Source organism: Lutjanus erythropterus, chromosome 4, assembly GCF_056507025.1.
Source record: "Lutjanus erythropterus isolate fLutEry1 chromosome 4, fLutEry1.hap2, whole genome shotgun sequence".
In the NCBI taxonomy this organism is placed as follows: domain Eukaryota; kingdom Metazoa; phylum Chordata; class Actinopteri; order Lutjaniformes; family Lutjanidae; genus Lutjanus; species Lutjanus erythropterus.
In genome coordinates this window covers 29807762-29825410 of record NC_139320.1, presented here as the reverse complement: position 1 = coordinate 29825410, position 17649 = coordinate 29807762, and the positions used below count along the sequence as shown (strand labels likewise).

General features: G+C 39.6%; 1 protein-coding gene across 3 annotated transcripts; it reads right to left on the bottom strand.

Moving 5' to 3' along the window:
- Positions 1–384: 384 nt before the first annotated feature.
- Positions 385–9834, bottom strand: srsf7a (serine and arginine rich splicing factor 7a). Of its 3 annotated transcripts, none has more exons than XR_014769985.1 (9): positions 9605–9834; positions 7306–7548; positions 6878–7054; positions 6685–6771; positions 5767–5808; positions 5530–5574; positions 4212–4310; positions 2728–3271; positions 385–1294 (listed from the first exon to the last, which is right to left on the bottom strand). XR_014769985.1 is itself a non-coding variant. In XM_084717567.1 (8 exons), the coding sequence occupies exons 2-8, from the start codon at positions 7533–7535 to the stop codon at positions 1243–1245; spliced, it is 732 nt and encodes a 243-aa protein (XP_084573693.1). In that variant the 5' UTR covers positions 7536–7545; positions 9605–9831; the 3' UTR covers positions 385–1242. The 3 variants fall into 3 exon arrangements, 1 of the variants encoding a protein (XP_084573693.1); XR_014769984.1 differs by having other exon boundaries at positions 7306–7545; XM_084717567.1 differs by lacking the exon at positions 2728–3271 and having other exon boundaries at positions 7306–7545; positions 9605–9831.
- Positions 9835–17649: the final 7815 nt, after the last annotated feature.

Below are 17649 nucleotides of genomic sequence, written 5' to 3'. Positions count from 1 at the left end.
AAGAGAAATATCTACATAATTTCCAGTTTTAACATCTATAATTTGACATCAGGCTTCCCTTTTATGAATTACACACAAGAACAGGAAAAGTAAAGACACCAACTTGGTGTTACAGCACTTCTAAAAATGTTTTAATGAAAAACTGCTGATGTACTGTAGACATTCCAGAATAACAGTTATCATCATCAGTACAGCAGACAGTACACAGGCATTAAAGCAAGAAAATTTGAGCCTGAAAAGTTGTCCATGTGTAAATATGTACAATGTGTTGAATTAAGTATTATATCAATTTAAAACTCCTCTATGCCCAAATTTAGGCATTTAACCTGCAAAACATACAGCAAAATGAAAAAAAGTGAAAACAAAAAAACAAGACAGCTGAGGTACGTTGAAGAGGTTTATTCAAAAATAAAACTGCCACTGTCTTACCATTTAAGCCAGGAACAGAACAAAACTGTTAAAGCAGCCCTTACACAAATCAAACTGAAGCACTGTATATATTTTAAAATCAAACGTCACAGGAACAAATCAGAAAAATCAACACATGGGGAGAATCTATTCAGCGCACAGTGAAGCCGATCAGGTTCGTAAAAAGGGCAGTGCAGCACAGAAACAACAAACAGTAGGAATGTGACGACATATTTAAAGGCATGCAGGCCGGCGACTGTCTCCTTATGTCATCATGACTGGAAACAAACAGCATTTTAACTCAAATCATAGGAGAAATACAAAAAACATACATTGTTTCTCCGAATATCAAGGGGGAAAATATTTTAAAGGGACAGAAATTTGAGCATAGGGAATAAAAGCAGGTTTTCGATGCAGTGTCCTCACTCTCAAAAACTGCATAAACTGTGCCGTCTTCCACTACAATTTACTGTATGAGCTGCCCAAATCACTGCTAAAACTCATCTGCAACATTCAATATTTCCTTAACATACAGTAGATGGTGCTTCTTATACTTACTACATGACTTCCGAGAAGAAAGATGATCTATGCAGCAGCAGCCAACATTTAAAACAATCTCTATCAAATGTAAACTGATTTGTGTCTGCTATACTGACTATGGATGAAGCTGCACAAAGACTAGAGTCCTGGGGAGAGAGTTAAACGTAAAAAGACCGGGACTTGACGGACAAATACAAAAACAGCTGCTGCGGGGCTGTAAAAGCAGACAGGTTGCAGGGGTTCAGGGTCTGTCTGTTAAGGAGAGCGGTAGGGGGGACTAATAGTCTTCTTCACTCAGTCATCTGCTGGCGTAGGGCTTCGGTTTGGACTTCCTGAACGGGAACGACTGAAACAGAAACATAGAGGAGTTAGATTGCCACAGGGGAGGATGGAAGAATGATTACTGATACTTAACATCTTGACAAAACTTCTGTGAAACTCATGACTAGATGGGTGCTAGAATTTGTTACCTGCCTGTACCTCTTAGACCAAGATTCATTTTAAGAGCCACAATTTTTTTTGCATGTCTTTAACCATTTTATTTGTCAAAGGCAACTAATCTTTGTGTTTGTGAGAAATAACTCCATGGTCAGAAGCTAAATACACAACTGAAACCCCCAGGGAAAACAAACACCCATTCAAATCTATGACAAAGTCTCCTCACTTGAAACTAAAGACTGCATAGATGGGTTTCTGCTCCGAGCACTTAACAGGCAGTTTGGATTATTTGAAATGGGGTTGTATGAGGTACTTATCAATCGTCTGTGTATTACCTTCTGCAGATGCTGGAAACTGCAGTCATATTGGAAAAAATAGCTGTTTTCTTGCTCAACCAGACTCTATTGTGAAAATAACTAATTTAACCTTGCAGAGTACATGATTTGCTGGTCTACAGCTGCATGGATTGATAGGTTTGTTTGTCTATTGTGTGACTTTGGTGTTTAAAAAAAGGTTAGTTTTCAGTCATTGAAGTCATACAATGACATAGAAAAACTACAGGATAGAGGCAGCGGTAAACCGGCATCTGCCGTGTTCTGCAAGGTAAAATTGTTGATTTCGCCAATGGACTTTGGTTGAGCAAGAGACAGTGACATTTCATTTATATTACAGCGGTTTCCCAATGCAAAAGGCTGTCTGACAGCAAGTCAGAGCGGCATACATTTAAACTGATTTTTTTTTTTAAATAGGCCTTTTGTAAGTGGCTAAAATCAGCCTGCAGTTTTGTGAACTTTAGCTTCCGTGCCGATACTCATCCCTGCTTCTCTAAACTGGGGGCATGTTGAACGCCATCTATTGTAGCCAATACGCTATACAAACCCTAGTTCAGAATAATCCAAACTTTGCCTTCAATCCTTCAAATAACTTCAAACACAAGAAGGAGGGCAGCACATACAGATGGAAACTGTTCTGTACCGTGACAAGTGAAGGCACCTGCCATTATTATTGTACTAACTTGACAACTAAAAAATAAATACTATAATGGTGGAGCAGCTTAAAATGGTAAATGATGTTGCAACATATGGCACAAAAAGAAAAACATTATCTGTCAAAGCCTCCTCAGAGATGTCAGCCCATTAAAATTCATGTTTTCTTCCTCTCTTGCACTCACTCAGTCAGTCATCCACACACTCACATGCAAACACACATTTGCACTCTGAGCATGCTTGTTAAAGGGCTCAACTTTAGCTCCATTATCACCAGTTTTCCAGACTACATCAAGCCTGTGCATTTTCTTTCACCATGAATATGAGCTTGTCAGGGGGTTTGATTTTTGGTTACCTTTGGAGACAGTGGCAGAAACAACAAGTACAGAGAGCGAAGGATGAAAGGACTGAAGGACGGATGACTACAACTTGGAGAGACACTGCGCTGGGAGGCTCTTGAAGACTGATCTCTCGTCTTTCTCTCACTTTCAGAAGCTAAGTCAGAGGCCGAAGAACTCTGGTAGGTAGGGGGGTCTGGTAGGTAGGTAGATAATGGATTTAAAAAGGTCGAACTCTGATCTGTGTGGGTCAGCCCTCTGGTAGATCTGAAGGCTGGCTGGCTGGCTGGCTGGCTGGCTGGCTGGCTGGGTGACTCTAGTAGAACAACTGTATGTGTGCAAGGGCTGATCTCGTCTGAGCGTGTGCGTCGGTTGAACGGACGGTCACCCATTCACTGTGGGGAGGGTTCGGTCGGTAGGTCGACCTCTTTCTCGCTGTCTAACACCAGATGCAGGTCAGCGCTTAGTCACCCTCCCGCAGGACGTACACACCGCCAGCTGGCAGACCCTGGGCCTGGGATCAGCTGCGGTGTCAGTGCAGTGCTCAGCTCCCACCACACGCTTTAAAGAAAATATGAAAAATAAACAAAACTGTGCTGCAAAGATGCTTAACGTAAGTCACACCAATGGTGTCGATTTGTCTGATCTCAGCTAATATTTCTCTTGATCTAGCCAAATTCAGGAAAGGGAATTAAAATTTAAGAAAAAATGAAAACATTAACAATTCTACATCTGACTGTCTTTACTTAACACTTGTCAATCCAATAAATAGAATTTTCTCTCTTGCTCTGTCATTATTTAGAAGAGAGCTACATCTAAGGTGAGATCAAATGAGAGCAAGAGTACAGAGGATTATGGGTGCATCTCCCTGGTTTTAGCTGCTATGAGTCTGAACAGTTTACAGGCTGAGCGTAGTCTTTCTTGTGCCCTTTTTTCTGGATCTGGTGGGACTGACAGAGCTACACTGAGGTTAAAAAGTGTCGATAGTGCAGCACTATCAGGAGAAAAGAGAGCACAAGAGAGAGGTCTAATCTGTCATCTACTTATACATCCCTACACCAGACAGAGTGCAGAGGTCACTGCCCTCTACTGGCCAACAGCAGAGGCCGAAGACGTAGATCTCTCTGCGTCGAGGAAGTAGACCGGTCTCGTTGGTCGTCCATCTCACGTGGCGGTCATTCGGTGGCAGCATGACGATCCCGGGGTGGAAGGAGGGTCTAATTCACACTCATTCCCTGTCTAAGATGGAGCACCTAGCTCTGCCTAACGTGAAGAACTGTCCCTCTCTTGGAACGCAAGCTAGCTGTGGTCTGAACTCTGACATCTAAACTCCATAATGGCTGATCTAGACCTCACTGGAGCTTCTTCCTACTGAGGTGTTACATTCGTCAAGAATTTCTTGGCACAACACAGACAACTGGTAGGACTAAGCACTAGAAATTCATTAGACAAGCCTACAGCCTGTTTCAGTGAATGGGAGACATGTAGATTGAGGGTTTACCTGTTCCTCTTATGGTTGGCTGACTGAGACCGTGAGCGGGATCGGGAGACAGACCGTCCTCTGGGCGCAGAGCCAGACCGAGAGCGAGATCTGGAGCGACTGAAGAAGAGAAAGAAAAACATTTACATGCTCACTCTCACTGGAATTGTGCTTCTGTGGAGCTATAATAACATGTTTGCAAACCTATGCAGTTAAGGACAACTGTAGGTGTTAACGGCTTACAGAGGAGCAACATGGAGTGCTACTGACCTGCTTTTCAAGGTGACTGTCAGCAGTGCAGGAATTTCACAATCCCCTCAGTTTGAGCTTACGCCCCTCAAAAAGTGACCTGCCCTGTGGCCTTGATGCCCTGCCTGCACTGCCCAGCTGTTTATGCTGTTTTGTGGTTTTTAAGATGTAATTTTATGAAGTGAAATGATGCACAAATAATGAGTGATTTCAGGACTGAAATGAACTGCTGGAAATCTGGGATATTTTGGTGTGGTGCAGACTTGCAGCAGTCTGCATTTTTATTGCACTGTTTCTACCTATGGAAGTCTGTTTCTGCAACTGTGATGAAAGAAAGAGGATCCAATAAGTCATTATAATCGAAGTGTGTGTGTTTTAGTGTCCTTTAAAAATTCACACCGAAGGCCTAGCTGCCTTGCCCCTAAAATTATGAAATTCCAGGCCACATACCAAGAACCTTTTCTCTATAGTTTTCGCATTCAATTCAGCATAGCACTGCCAAAAGTGATCTTTGCAGAGCAAAGGACACTAGAGGACACTAAATTAATGTTAAAGGCATGTAATATTGTTGCCCACTGTGTCACTGTCCACCAATTTATGTTGATAAATCCAAATTATTTGAAGTTTGTTCCACAGACGTCTGTTGACAGTGACAGTGGGCTGAAACTGATTTCATTTTCATGTTTTTATTATATTGTGGTTTGCTAAACATAACATGGCTTCTTAGCAGACATATGTTAGACCCCCAAAAGTATAAAATAAATACAGATGAGAATGTGTCTGACTGACACCTGTGTTTGCCTACATCAGCCTCAGAGAGGACTAATGCTGGCCCCAAACACGACTCACTACAGAAAAATGGGATTTAAAAAGAAGAGCTAAATGATACAGGAATTAATTGCGTTTTTGAAAGAGGTGTTGACACCACGAGCAAAGAAGCTGACTAAATAAGTTAAAAGCAGTCATTTTCTGTGTGCAACACAATTTTACTACTCACTCTACAATCACGTCTCCGGGACAGGAAAGGTTCACAGTTGTTTACAACAACTGTGTGATTATGATTTAACAACATGCGTCTTACACAACCTACCTTCTCACCGGAGTCCTGGACTTGGAGCGGGCCGGGGAGCCAGACCTAATGTCACAGGAAATAAATATTGTTTAATTATAGTTATGGTGGAAATGCTGGCAACATTTGAGGTGTTAACGACCCAGACGGAGGCTGAAAATTTTACTGCACATGTACTTAATTGGTCCCCGAGGGAGGAAATAATCGTCTGTCCTGCCCTCTGTCAGTTAATAACAGTTCAACAAGCAGTTTTCTTACCTGCTCCTGCGTCTGGAGTAGGATGGAGAACGGCGACGGCTCCTGAGAAAGAACAAGTCGTAAACAGGATAAATGCGAGTCTCATCTGTTGAACTTACTGACATGAGATAAATTACTGTTTCTCAGTTATTATTCAAGATAAAAACTATACATGGGTATATGCATGTTAGTAAAAATCTTATAATGATAGTAGGAACATTTACAGAGACATTTGTGATTTACTTAGTTTGGACGCATTACCAGGATCTCTTCATTCATATTAAAATACATTTAGTTTGTGATGGGTTTCACAGTTTCAATATGAAATTGAAAATCAATTTCAATGATTCCAACACAGAATACTCAGTATATTTTTGTCTCTCCACCCCGCCTACATTACAGGCTGTTACATCACACCTGATACCATGTAGCCTCTTTTTAAAGAAAATTTTGAAGATGCAAAGGACAGGTGTCAGGACATAAAACCAGTGAGCTTTACAATTAAGACTTCACAGGCTGAAGGGCTGTCCACACCAGAAATTACAACAATATTCTCAAATATATTGTTTTAAAACCTGTTTTAACTCAAGAGGATGGCGGTTTCTACACCAGATCTATACAGCTGTGGTCCCGACACCCCTGGACCATGATGCTCAAAGCAGCAGAAATTAGAACCAAAAGCCACTGAGCACATTAAATTGATGTGAGGTACAAGTGAAGTGATAATTCTAAACCCTGGAACACAACAACAAAACTGGCTGGATGGACAAGCTGCACTCAGTAAAAACAAAGTTCCCTTGTGTTTTTAGATGAGTCATGCTTTCAAATGTTGCTACTAATTATAGACCTTGTGCTGCCTTTATATTGTGAACAACCCAACAAACAAGAATTTCCTGTTAATTTTTCCTAAGATGTGCCTGCGTTTTGGTGCTGACGTACCTGCTGTGGCTACGGCTGCGGGAGCGAGAGCGATAGCGGCGTCCGCGAGATCTGGACCTGGAGCGAGAGCGGGAACGAGAGCGAGACCTGGAATGGAGAGACACCGAAGTCAATCACCTTCTGCTTAGATGCTCCAAGATGACCAAAACTGCTGGAGGGGGCATCATAGCAAGGTATGATCGTATTCCCTCACCTGCTGCGACGACCTCCTCTCTTGCTGAAGCGGTAGCAGTCGTAGGCGTAGTGGCCGCGGTCCCCACACTGGTAACACCGATCATTGGGGTCAAACTGGCGTCGGCTAGGGCGACCACGGCCCTTCCTGGAGAGGCCTGTTGACATCTCCACACGAACACGGGAACCACAAAGAAGCCTGAGGAGAAGAAAAATCAGTAAGTGAAGTAAAAAGACTGTTTTAATTCCAACAATGGTTTTCATGCAGGCTGCAAAGATTAAAAAAAATATCAAATTATACTTTTATCTTCTTGATTCCCTTATTCCCTCCTGTGTTGGTTTATTTTCTCTATCACAAGCCAACACACACAGGCTTTAAGTGCTAAACATTGTTGTGACATTGATTTAAGCGTTCTTCTGGATTTATTACAGGAACATGTTAATACTCACTTTCCATCCATGCCTTTCACAGCATCCTCTGCATCTCTTGGATCTTCGAATTCCACAAAGGCGAAGCCAGGTGGGTTCCTGGCCACCCAGACACTTCTCAGTGGACCATAATAACTGAATGCTCTCTCTAGCTCCCCCTTGGCAGCGCCATTGCCCAGGTCACCGACATAGACTTTACAATCAGTGACCCGAGATGAACTACGGGACGACGAAGAAGAATAGTATGTCATCTCTCCTTACCTGCTGGGAGAAGGGGGGACAGTAGCGACAGAACATCAGTCAGCAACTAGTTTGATCATTATTTGTTTCTTTTTTCCAGCAAAATTGAAAATTGGACAAATAAAATGTAGAATGTGAAAACACATCGACTTCCGTAAAACTAATTGACACTTAGACTATTGTGACATTTTCTAGATTAAATGATTAATTTCAAATTCAAGATACTAATCTGCAGATTAGTTGATTAGGAAAATAACTGTTAGTTTCAAGAGATATGAGACATCTACCACCTTGATCTTTTAGCCCAATAAACAATACATTTGGCAATTCTTTTTGTCCACTCAAACACCCACTGATTCTCCTTACACAACCACTAAAGCTGCTGGTTCAATATTTTACATTTATTGGGAGACTTTATTGAAAGATGTGAAATAGGCTTATTCCTTTCAATATTCTTAGTTAAGAGTGCCACTTAACCTTGAAATCAAAAATGCATATTTTCACGGAAGCCTTTAGTACTATTTATCGATCTAGAATTTGATCCAAGTTGTGGAGATATCAGCTGTAGAGACATCCGCTTTCTCGAATACAACACAATGATATGGCACACAGCTTTTGGTTCTCAGAGTGCCAGTAAAAATACATTTGAAAAACTCAACAGCAACACCTATTTCCAAAAATCATGACCTGGTTACTCAAGACAATCCACAGACATTGTTGTGAGCAGTTGCATGTAGTAACTACTTTAGTTCCTTCTAGGGTTGCATTGTGGTGATGTGCAATGTCCAAATTGCAGAGCCAAATCACATTTTAACAAGAAAATATGCTTGTTTGGTACAGACCCCAACAAATATTGCATCATCACAATTTTTATTTTTTTCAGCAAAATGATAAATTCCCACTAATCATATTACAATTCCCGTCAAAATACTGCAACCCCAGTCCCAACATTACCTTTTTTTAATCTTATCGTGCAGCTCTAGTGCCTACATTAAACTGTTTACAACAGGGTCTCTGGATTACCTTGAGTGGATCATCTTTCTGTGATACAAGCCAAATGCCATTTGTTCCCATTATATTTGAGAGAAGGCAGGCATCTCTATGGTCAATATCTCCCAAACTAGGCAGCTCACACAAAAACAATCTAGATCGGGGATTTTCAAAGTGTGAGACTGTGGGACTCAGCTCAGACAAAGCTTGGAAAAAAAGGTGCCCCTGCCCCTTAGTTTACCTGCTTGGTTTCACTCAATTCCTGGATGTCAGTGGGATCATGATTACATAATTTAATTCCATATAAATTCAACTGAGACAAGTTGCCCTAATATTTCTGTTTAACATGTCTGCAGACTACACCAAATGCATACAAATGGTCTGCCTCAAGTCAATTATTAGTTTGACTCTGGTAAAATGGATAAAAACAGTAAGATTCTCCAACTCCCTTTAATCACACCACACAGATTTATCTTCTAAAATTTTGATTTGAGGGTAAATCTGTCCCTCAAATCGTGTCTCGTAGTCAGCCACAGAACCTGACCTGATCTCTGGAGCTGGTGGACATATTGGAGAACAACATTGGTGGTGGTGGTGGGACAAAAAAGGCTTGAACGCATCTCGCCTGGCTCAACAGGTGCAACAGCGCCACAGTCAGCGGTCTTTGCAGCCTGTTAGCGCGCCAAACGCGACCATTTTTCCTCCGGCGTGTTTATCCCAAAATCAATCATTAACTGTTAGATACAGATAAAGCTATTAAATCTTACTATCATAATCATTTATGGTATCTGACTGATCATTCATTCTGAGGACACACTGTTGTCCACTGACCCGCTTGAAATAAACGACATGCGCGTACCAGTCTGGTCTTCTACGTTAACTTACCTAATTTACCGAGGTGTACCATTTCTCTAGCTCACTAATTTTTCTTTAAACAACAACATGGAAAGCTTCTTAGTTGATGGCAAATCAAATCGAATAAATGCGTTTAACGTGTATATGTAGGTGGTTATTTCCAGGAATTAGCCGAAGGCCTCACTCTCCGCCTGCTCATAAACAATGGCGACAGCACGCGTTAGCTTAACGTTACCTTCTTCCGCTGTTCCGATGGTTTCTGTTTCAGCTCCAAGCAGAGAAGAAATTTAACTGTCACCAGACAGCCCCGAGGTGATTTCTAAATAAATATACACTTACTTTCAGAATTAACGAGCCAAACAGCCACTCTTTAATCCATTCATGAATCTACAACACGTCTATCGCGCTGCTTGACCGGGTTAACCATCAGCAACGGAACCTCACGATCCAACCACGTGACATCCGCATCTGCGCACTGCGACTCAAAAGGCGCAGCAGCAGCAGACACTTCCGGTGAACCCTTTCAAATTGATCCTCCTTGTGGGAGAATGCGATTGTCGCCATCCTGTAAGAATAATAAAAGAGGTATCTGCTCTGTTTGTTTGTTATTTTCATCTTGTACAATGATTTTGCCTAATATATAGACATGTTTTATTCTGATCTTTGCCTATAACAAAAAAAGAGGATATTACATAAAAACCTAAATATAACAAGGCCATAAAAACTGTGTTGCCTTACAAATTATGCCTTTAATATATTTTTGTTCCTTTTTTTTTTTAAATGTAGGCCTATTTAGGTGTTTTCTTCAAATCATCTCACCTTCTCACTTGACCCAGCATGTTTGAGAGAATGCATTTTGCACATTTTTTTAATTATCAAACTGTATCACATGTGCAATCTGTCCAATTAAAAATTATTGAAAGAAAAAAATATATAAATACAGTGACCAAACTGACACAACTAGAAATGAATGAACAGAGTTTAAATTCTATATGTTTTCCTGTGGTTACAGTTAGAAACAATGTTTTTTTTTCAGTGAAAATGATACGGCTTGCAAAAAAGTTTTCTGTATAGCATCATCTATGATGATGTGTTGTTGATCATGTGTAATCAGGAACTGCTGCACATTAAATTCTCCAAATAAATGCACACATGACCTCCACTTCTGGTGAAGACTTTCAGTGCACAGCAACCAAACTAAAAGTAATCAGTGACCACTGGAGGACAATAAACATTCATTATTATGATGCCAACTGTTTACTGGAATTAATTACATAGTTCAGGGCTTCGGTTGCTTGATAATGAAATGTTCATGAATACAGATAACTTTTCCTGTCAGGTACTTTTCTCATCAAAGAATGTGGAGTTGTTTCTGTATACTGTTAACTTCTAGTCTAAGCTAATGGTTAACTACTTTATCATCACTCTGTGATGTTGCACACTGCTCTCTATATTTGCAACGCCATGTCCTTTTCATCCACTGATGTTTTAGCGTCATACTTCTCAGCGTTGATAGTATTAAACCTGAGATGTTGGTGTGTTAATGTCACAGCAAATCAGAGGGTATCTGCATATGTGAAGCCAGGTGATCAATGGGTTTCTAAACTGTTGGGGTAGTGTTATATGATGCCCCTGTGAAATTATTTTGGTGAAAGGATGTTTCTTTCTGTGAAGTACTAGTGTTACAGTGGAACGAGCACATTCGTCTCGCTGAAGGGCTCTGTCAGTTTGGGAACGGCGCAGGGACTAAACAGCAGGTTTGTCTTGGTGGTGATAAAAGTGCACCTGAACAGAATCATGTCTTGCTGGTGTAGCATGGGGAGAAGATGGAGTGAGAGTGAGGTCAATGTTTTATAATGAGAAAGTTAATTTTGCAGTTCACATAGAAATAGAGTGTAGAGGTGTATTTTGTTTATGAATGCACTGTGAAATTTCTGGTAAGCTAATGCACTTTGCTGTAAGATAATTTTGTGGATTGTGCTGCTTAACAAATGTGTTTATTTGTGTTTTTTTGGGGTGTTTTCTTTGTTAGGAGAAGCCACAACTGTTGTCTGGTGCTATCTGGTGCTGTCTAGTATTGTCTACTGTTGTCTAGTATTGTCTATGACTGTCTAGTATTGTTTACTGTTGTCTAGTACTGTCTAGTATTGTCTATTACTGCCTAGTATTGTCTAGTACTGTCTAGTATTGTCTAATATTGTCTAGTATTGTGTAGCACTGTCTTTTAGTGTTTAGTATTGTTTATTACCATCTAGTACTGTCTTGTATTGTCTAGTATTATCTAGCACTGTTTAGTATTGTTAATTACTGTCTAATACTGTCCAGTATTGTTTATTACTGTCTAGTCAAGTCTACTATACACTGTAAAGCTGAACTGAGCCAGAGTTAGTCTACTGTAAATGTTCCTATATTGTGGTACTAGCTACACCAGTGTTCACCATTGCTGTACTGATAAAAGTGCAGGAAAGGGGAAAATATTTTTCTTTTTTGTGATCACTGTGATTTATGTGAAATCCTCAAAATTACAGAATTAATGCTGCTTTTTTTTATGCAGTTGGAGAAATAAAGACCTAAGTAATTTTATTCTCTGTTTGGTCTCATCATTTTTGATCTGGTCACACATAGTTCAGTGTTTTTCACTGTCTGGCAGCAGACAGTTAGAGCTGCTTTCTTGGGCTGGCTGACCTGCAAAATGTCTCACTTTGAGCAAAAATAACGACTCAGACACGTTATGCCTTGAAAATAAATAAACTATATTCCAATAAGGTCAACTTCACTTGATTAAAGACCTTCATTTTCTTTCAGTAACACATTACACCTCATGCCATTTTCTCAAAAACAAGTTGTCTTTTTTTTCTCAGAATTTTTTTCTGCATTTCATAAAAAAACTTAAATATTATCTTCAGTTAATAATTTATTACAGAATTGAATAAATGTATATGTCTATCACAAGATATTGTAGTAACTCAGTCATTAATTCCTTACAAAGGTTCAGGCAGAGAGAGAAATTTTCATCATCATCACAGGAAAAAACTTCACAGAGAGACACATTGAAGAGCAAGACCTGGGAGGGAGCGAATGGGAGAGGAAGAGAAGAAGAAGAGGAAGAGGAAGAAGAAGAAAGAGAAGAAGAAGGGGAAGAAGAAGAGGGGGGAACACTTACACAGACACAGAAATATCGTACACCAACAAACAAAAAGATGACCTTGGATGTTACCTGGACACAACAGAGCACGCTCTCTTTTCACAGCTTCTAAAACAGAACTGATAAGCAGTGGACACTGAATCCATAAATGCTGTCTCTGCGTGTGTGTGTGTGTGTGTGTGTTTGTCTTCAGTAGATCTGTATAGTTTTGTGTGTGTGTGTGTGTGTGTGTGTGTGTGTGTGTCACTTGCTTATTTTATTTCACAAAGAGCCTCTAGTGTGGATTCGAACTGTGGAGAATCAACCTGATAAAATATGGCGTCCATCACAGAAGACCATGCTGCTAACACATGTACACGGGGATTCATCATGCATCTGCAGAGGAACACGGGGGGGAAGCAAACACAGACACACACCGGGGTGAGGGAGGGGTGAGGAAGAAGAGGACGAGGAGGAGGAGGAGAGATTGGATGGGGGTGGGGGGTGGGGGGGGCATCACATCTAGCTACAGAACAGCAAAGGCCGAAGCCAGACAGTTAGTACAGAAGTTCATGGAAACATGGAACATTGTCTGGACATTGTAGACAGTTCTGTTCATGGGGGCTGAGCCACATCTGGGTCACATCTGCTGCTGGGATGACGCTGGGTACACTGATCCATCTGTACCCGCTGGTGCTGATCGTTTCTCACCCAGTCATAGATCACACAAGAGTTCATCAGACCTGTGTGTGTGTGTGTGTGAGTGTGTGCGAGTGTGTGTGATGTGTAATCTTGGTCCCACCTGGTGGTTCAGTGAGTAGACTTCAGTTAATCTACCGATACGACCTCACACAGCACTGACCGGCCTCACAGCCACCGTTCACATCTACAAAAAAAGTCCGTCTTCAGCTCACGACCACCCGAGACTGACAATTATACTGGCAATGTTCCACACTGTTTCTTCATGTAAACATGCTACTTACACTCAAAAAAACTCCTCCTTCAACAGAACCGAATGAAGAAATGTACGTTGGCAGAGGGTTACAACAAACACTGGAGCAGAAAAAGATGTGAACTGACCTCTCGTCAAAGCTACTAACAGAATAAGATGAGTTTTACTTGTTTTTTCTCTGTATTGCACATTGAAACCTACGGAAGAACATTTCTGCCAACGTGACGAAAAAAATAAAGATCCCACAAGTTATTATCCTGAGAAAGCTTCTCATTATTTTGAGATATTGTCTCATTATTTGGGGAAACTAACAGATTTTTTTTTTTTTTCAATATTATCTTATTATTTTGAGACTTTCTCCTTATTTTGAGAAAGCTTAGGATACGATCTTGTTATTTTAAGGTATTAATTCATTTTGAGAGAGATTCTCATTATTTTGAGAAACTGTTTCTGTTGTGATACTATTTTATTATTTTCAGATATTATCTGATTATTTTGCAAAGACAATTCATTATGTTGTGATCTTTTGAGAGACAAACTGATTTTTTTTTAACACTATCTTATTATTTTGAGATATCTCATTATTTGGCGATATTAAGAAAGTTTCTCATCATATTGAGATAATATCTCATTATTTTGAGATACTAACTCATTTTGAGAGAGCTCCTTATTTATTTTGAGATGTTATCTCATTATTTTGCAGTTTTATCTCATTATTTTAAGAAACTAACAGATTGTTTTGCAATGCTAGCTTATCATTTTGAGCTATCTCATTTTTTGGTGATATTATCTCATTATTTTGAAAATTTCTGCTTATCAGTTGGAAAGCTTCTCATTATGTGGACATACTATCTCATTATTTTCAGAAACTAACTCATTATTTTGTGATAGTATCTCATCATCTTTAGAAACTATCTCATATTTTTGAGATACTACGTCATTATTTAGAGATACTAGCTAATTATTTCGAGTAATTTTCTCATTATAATAACTTACAGGATGTTTATCTTTCATCAAACCGGCAGACGTGATCTTCCATAGAAAACCACACTCCTTGAACTAAACTCCTCGCTGCTCGCCTCAAGGACCTGCGGCACAGCTTATCCATAGATAAATAATCCTCTCGTAAATAAATAAATATCTAAAAAAATCATCTTATGAGAAGAAATATACATAAGTAACATAGACACAAACGAGTCTTCAGTAAATTAGATGGGATTATGTTTGGTTATTATGATACACTACACTGTTTCAAAGGGGAGCTTCCTCACTGTGGAAAATATATCAAAATCTAATCCACTAAATTCAGTAACGATGTAATCTACACTACCAACTGTATATATTGATACTATTCTAAACATTGTTTAGAAGTACAAAAAAATCTACCTCGGCTACATCTGCAAGGAAAAGATACAAAATTGGTTTTAGAAAGTTTACAAAGTATAGTTAGTTAAGGGTAAACTAATCGAATCTTTCTGATATTGTCCTGTATAACAATAAATTCCTCTTGTATAGCACTTATCATCTGTGGGTGAAATGTTTGTAAGTTAGGCAGTGAATATTACAGCAATAATAACGTTGACTGTGATGTGTCGCCGTGATAAATCATGTAGAAAAGGATGCTGGACTCTGGATGCTTCTAGTCTAAGCTAATAGTTCAAATTCTTTATTATTGTCTCAGTAGATGTTGTTGCACACTGCTCGCTGCATTTGCTGCGACTTTGTTTTTTGTTTTTTCAGCTCAGTTTTCTTTGCAGCTCTCTGCAGTGGTTGTGCGCTCTGGATGAGTTTTACTGTCCTGTTTAGCAGCCTGCAGTTTCAGTAGCTCGTGAACATTTTACTTTATGTTCCAGCTCTGCCGCCATGCAATACTGAGCAACACGTACATGCCTTAAAGGGCAGTGTTTTCTAAAGCGTTTTCCACTGAAAACAGCCTCTGCTATGGTACTACGGTTATATTATATGTCTTTATGAGAGTGCCGCTCTTGTGTAGAGTCTCTCTGGTCCTCTCAGCCGTCTGCAAAGCCAAGCGCTGTCTGCTGTTGACCTGCAGACTGTAAACAAAGCCTGGAGAACATTACATGATAGACCTTAGATAGTTCTTTTAAAGGGATAGTTCTGTTTTTTTTTTTTTAAAGTGGGGTTGTATGAGGAACTTATCCATAGGTTTATTATGTACAGTAAACTGTTAACCACCTTGACACCAGACATCTGACAGGAAACTGCTGTTACACAAGTTAAATACTGCTCTGTCTAAAGCAACCAGACTTCTTTGTTAAAATCAGTAATTCTGCCTCACAGAACACAGGAGTTGCTTGACTACCGCTGCCTCGATCTGTTGGTTAGTTTGTGTTAATGTGTTAAGTCAAAGAATCCAAACTAACCATTTAAATCTGGAGTCTGACCGATTTATCAGTCAACCAATGTTCTTGGCAAATAGGTTGTAGACAGAACTGTATGTAGTTTTGTCAAAACCTTTTATGTATCAATAAATATTGATACTGAATGTTTGAAATGCTTTCAGTACTAATTTTTCAAAGTAAGTCGATCTCTGGTGCCTTTCTCACTTTCTCACAGTGCTGCCTTCTTCTTGTCACTCATCTCATTTGCTCTGGTTAAATATGTTATAGCCTTGTTTTATTTATCTTTTGATTTAATTTTTTTTAATCAAAAATTTTATGCCATTAATGTTGAGTCTAATTTTTCCTCATGGTATCAAAAATGGTGTCAGTATTTTTCAAGATATTGTATGGAAATGAGAAATTCCAGTATCGTGACACTTTTATCAATTTATCACCTTTGTGAGTATTTGATCCTTTTTCTTATATACATATATTTTTCTCGATTTGTGTATGTATTTTTTTTTTTTTATCTAAAGTTGATTATGACTATTTAAAATACTAAACAAAAATAATATTTAAGTGCCCTGATGTTATTTTGGACAATAATGTTTATTGTTAAACTGTAAAATATCCAAATATCTTGCAAAAAAATGTGTGTTTATGTATAAATTCTATATTCTGTAAATTATACTCTGCATGGAGAATAAAAGCAGATAAATCAATGTTGGATTTTTTTTTAGAGACACAGCAGTAAATGAGCAAGTCCTGCGTTCAGTGAGGCAAAATGACTGTTTAAAATGACTGAATGATTTACATAAAGGAGTCTGGTTGCTTTAAAAAGAGCGTTATTTGGCTTGTATAACAGTTTCACAGCAGAAGAGTCTGTCTGATGGCAAGGTAAAGGAGTGAAAAATATCTAAATATAGTGTACAGTACTGTTAGTACCCCATACAACCCCACTTCAAAAAATCTGAACTATCCCTTTAAACAATGTGCAGACTTTCCATTAAAATGGGAAGTATTTTTTTAGCTCGTCTGGTCCTTGTATTGTGCTCTCAGCACAGGTGGACAGGGACACATTATAACAGTCCCTTCCCACAGGAGAGAGACATGATGTAGTGGTTTTCACCTGATCCAGTGTTACATTGGAACTTCAGAGTTTCCCTCCAGTGACTCGACACTCATGTTTTTCACACTAATAGTTTGTCGACTAAAGTAAGAAGAAAAACACAACACAGTAAGTTTTAGTTACATCAGATAAAGTGCAGCCTGGACAGTTTGTACTGCTGAAAGCTTGAATACTAGATTTTTACTGGAGAGATTTTCCTTAAGGCATTGTATGGGTGCTGTGGTGTCGACTAGCATCCTGCATCCTAATTAATGTATCGATTAGGATCACATGACCTAATCAATGTGCTGCAGACTGAAAGGTGATGATTGCAATCTGTTCTGTTCTGTTTTAAAGGATTGAATTGTAAGTTACTGGTAAACTAACACTGTTAAGTCTTTTTCGACCATCCATGCATGTTTGTCCGACCATGCTGCTGTTTCTAACAGGGAGTGGATTAGTCTGTCAGGATACATGCCACAGGAATGGATTAGTCCGTCACTACCCACAATGACACAGTGACGACAACAAGCCTAGAATAAAGTCTCCATGTGTGTTTTGATCACACTCCACACGGCGGGTGCGAGTGTGTGAGCATGTTTGGTCCTTTTGAGGAGGAAAATGTCCTTTGTTCCTCTCAGACCTCTGCTGCAGACCAAACACCTCTCCTCCCTCCTGCCCTCCTGTCTGCTTACACACACACACACACACACACACACACACACACACACACACACACACACACACACACACA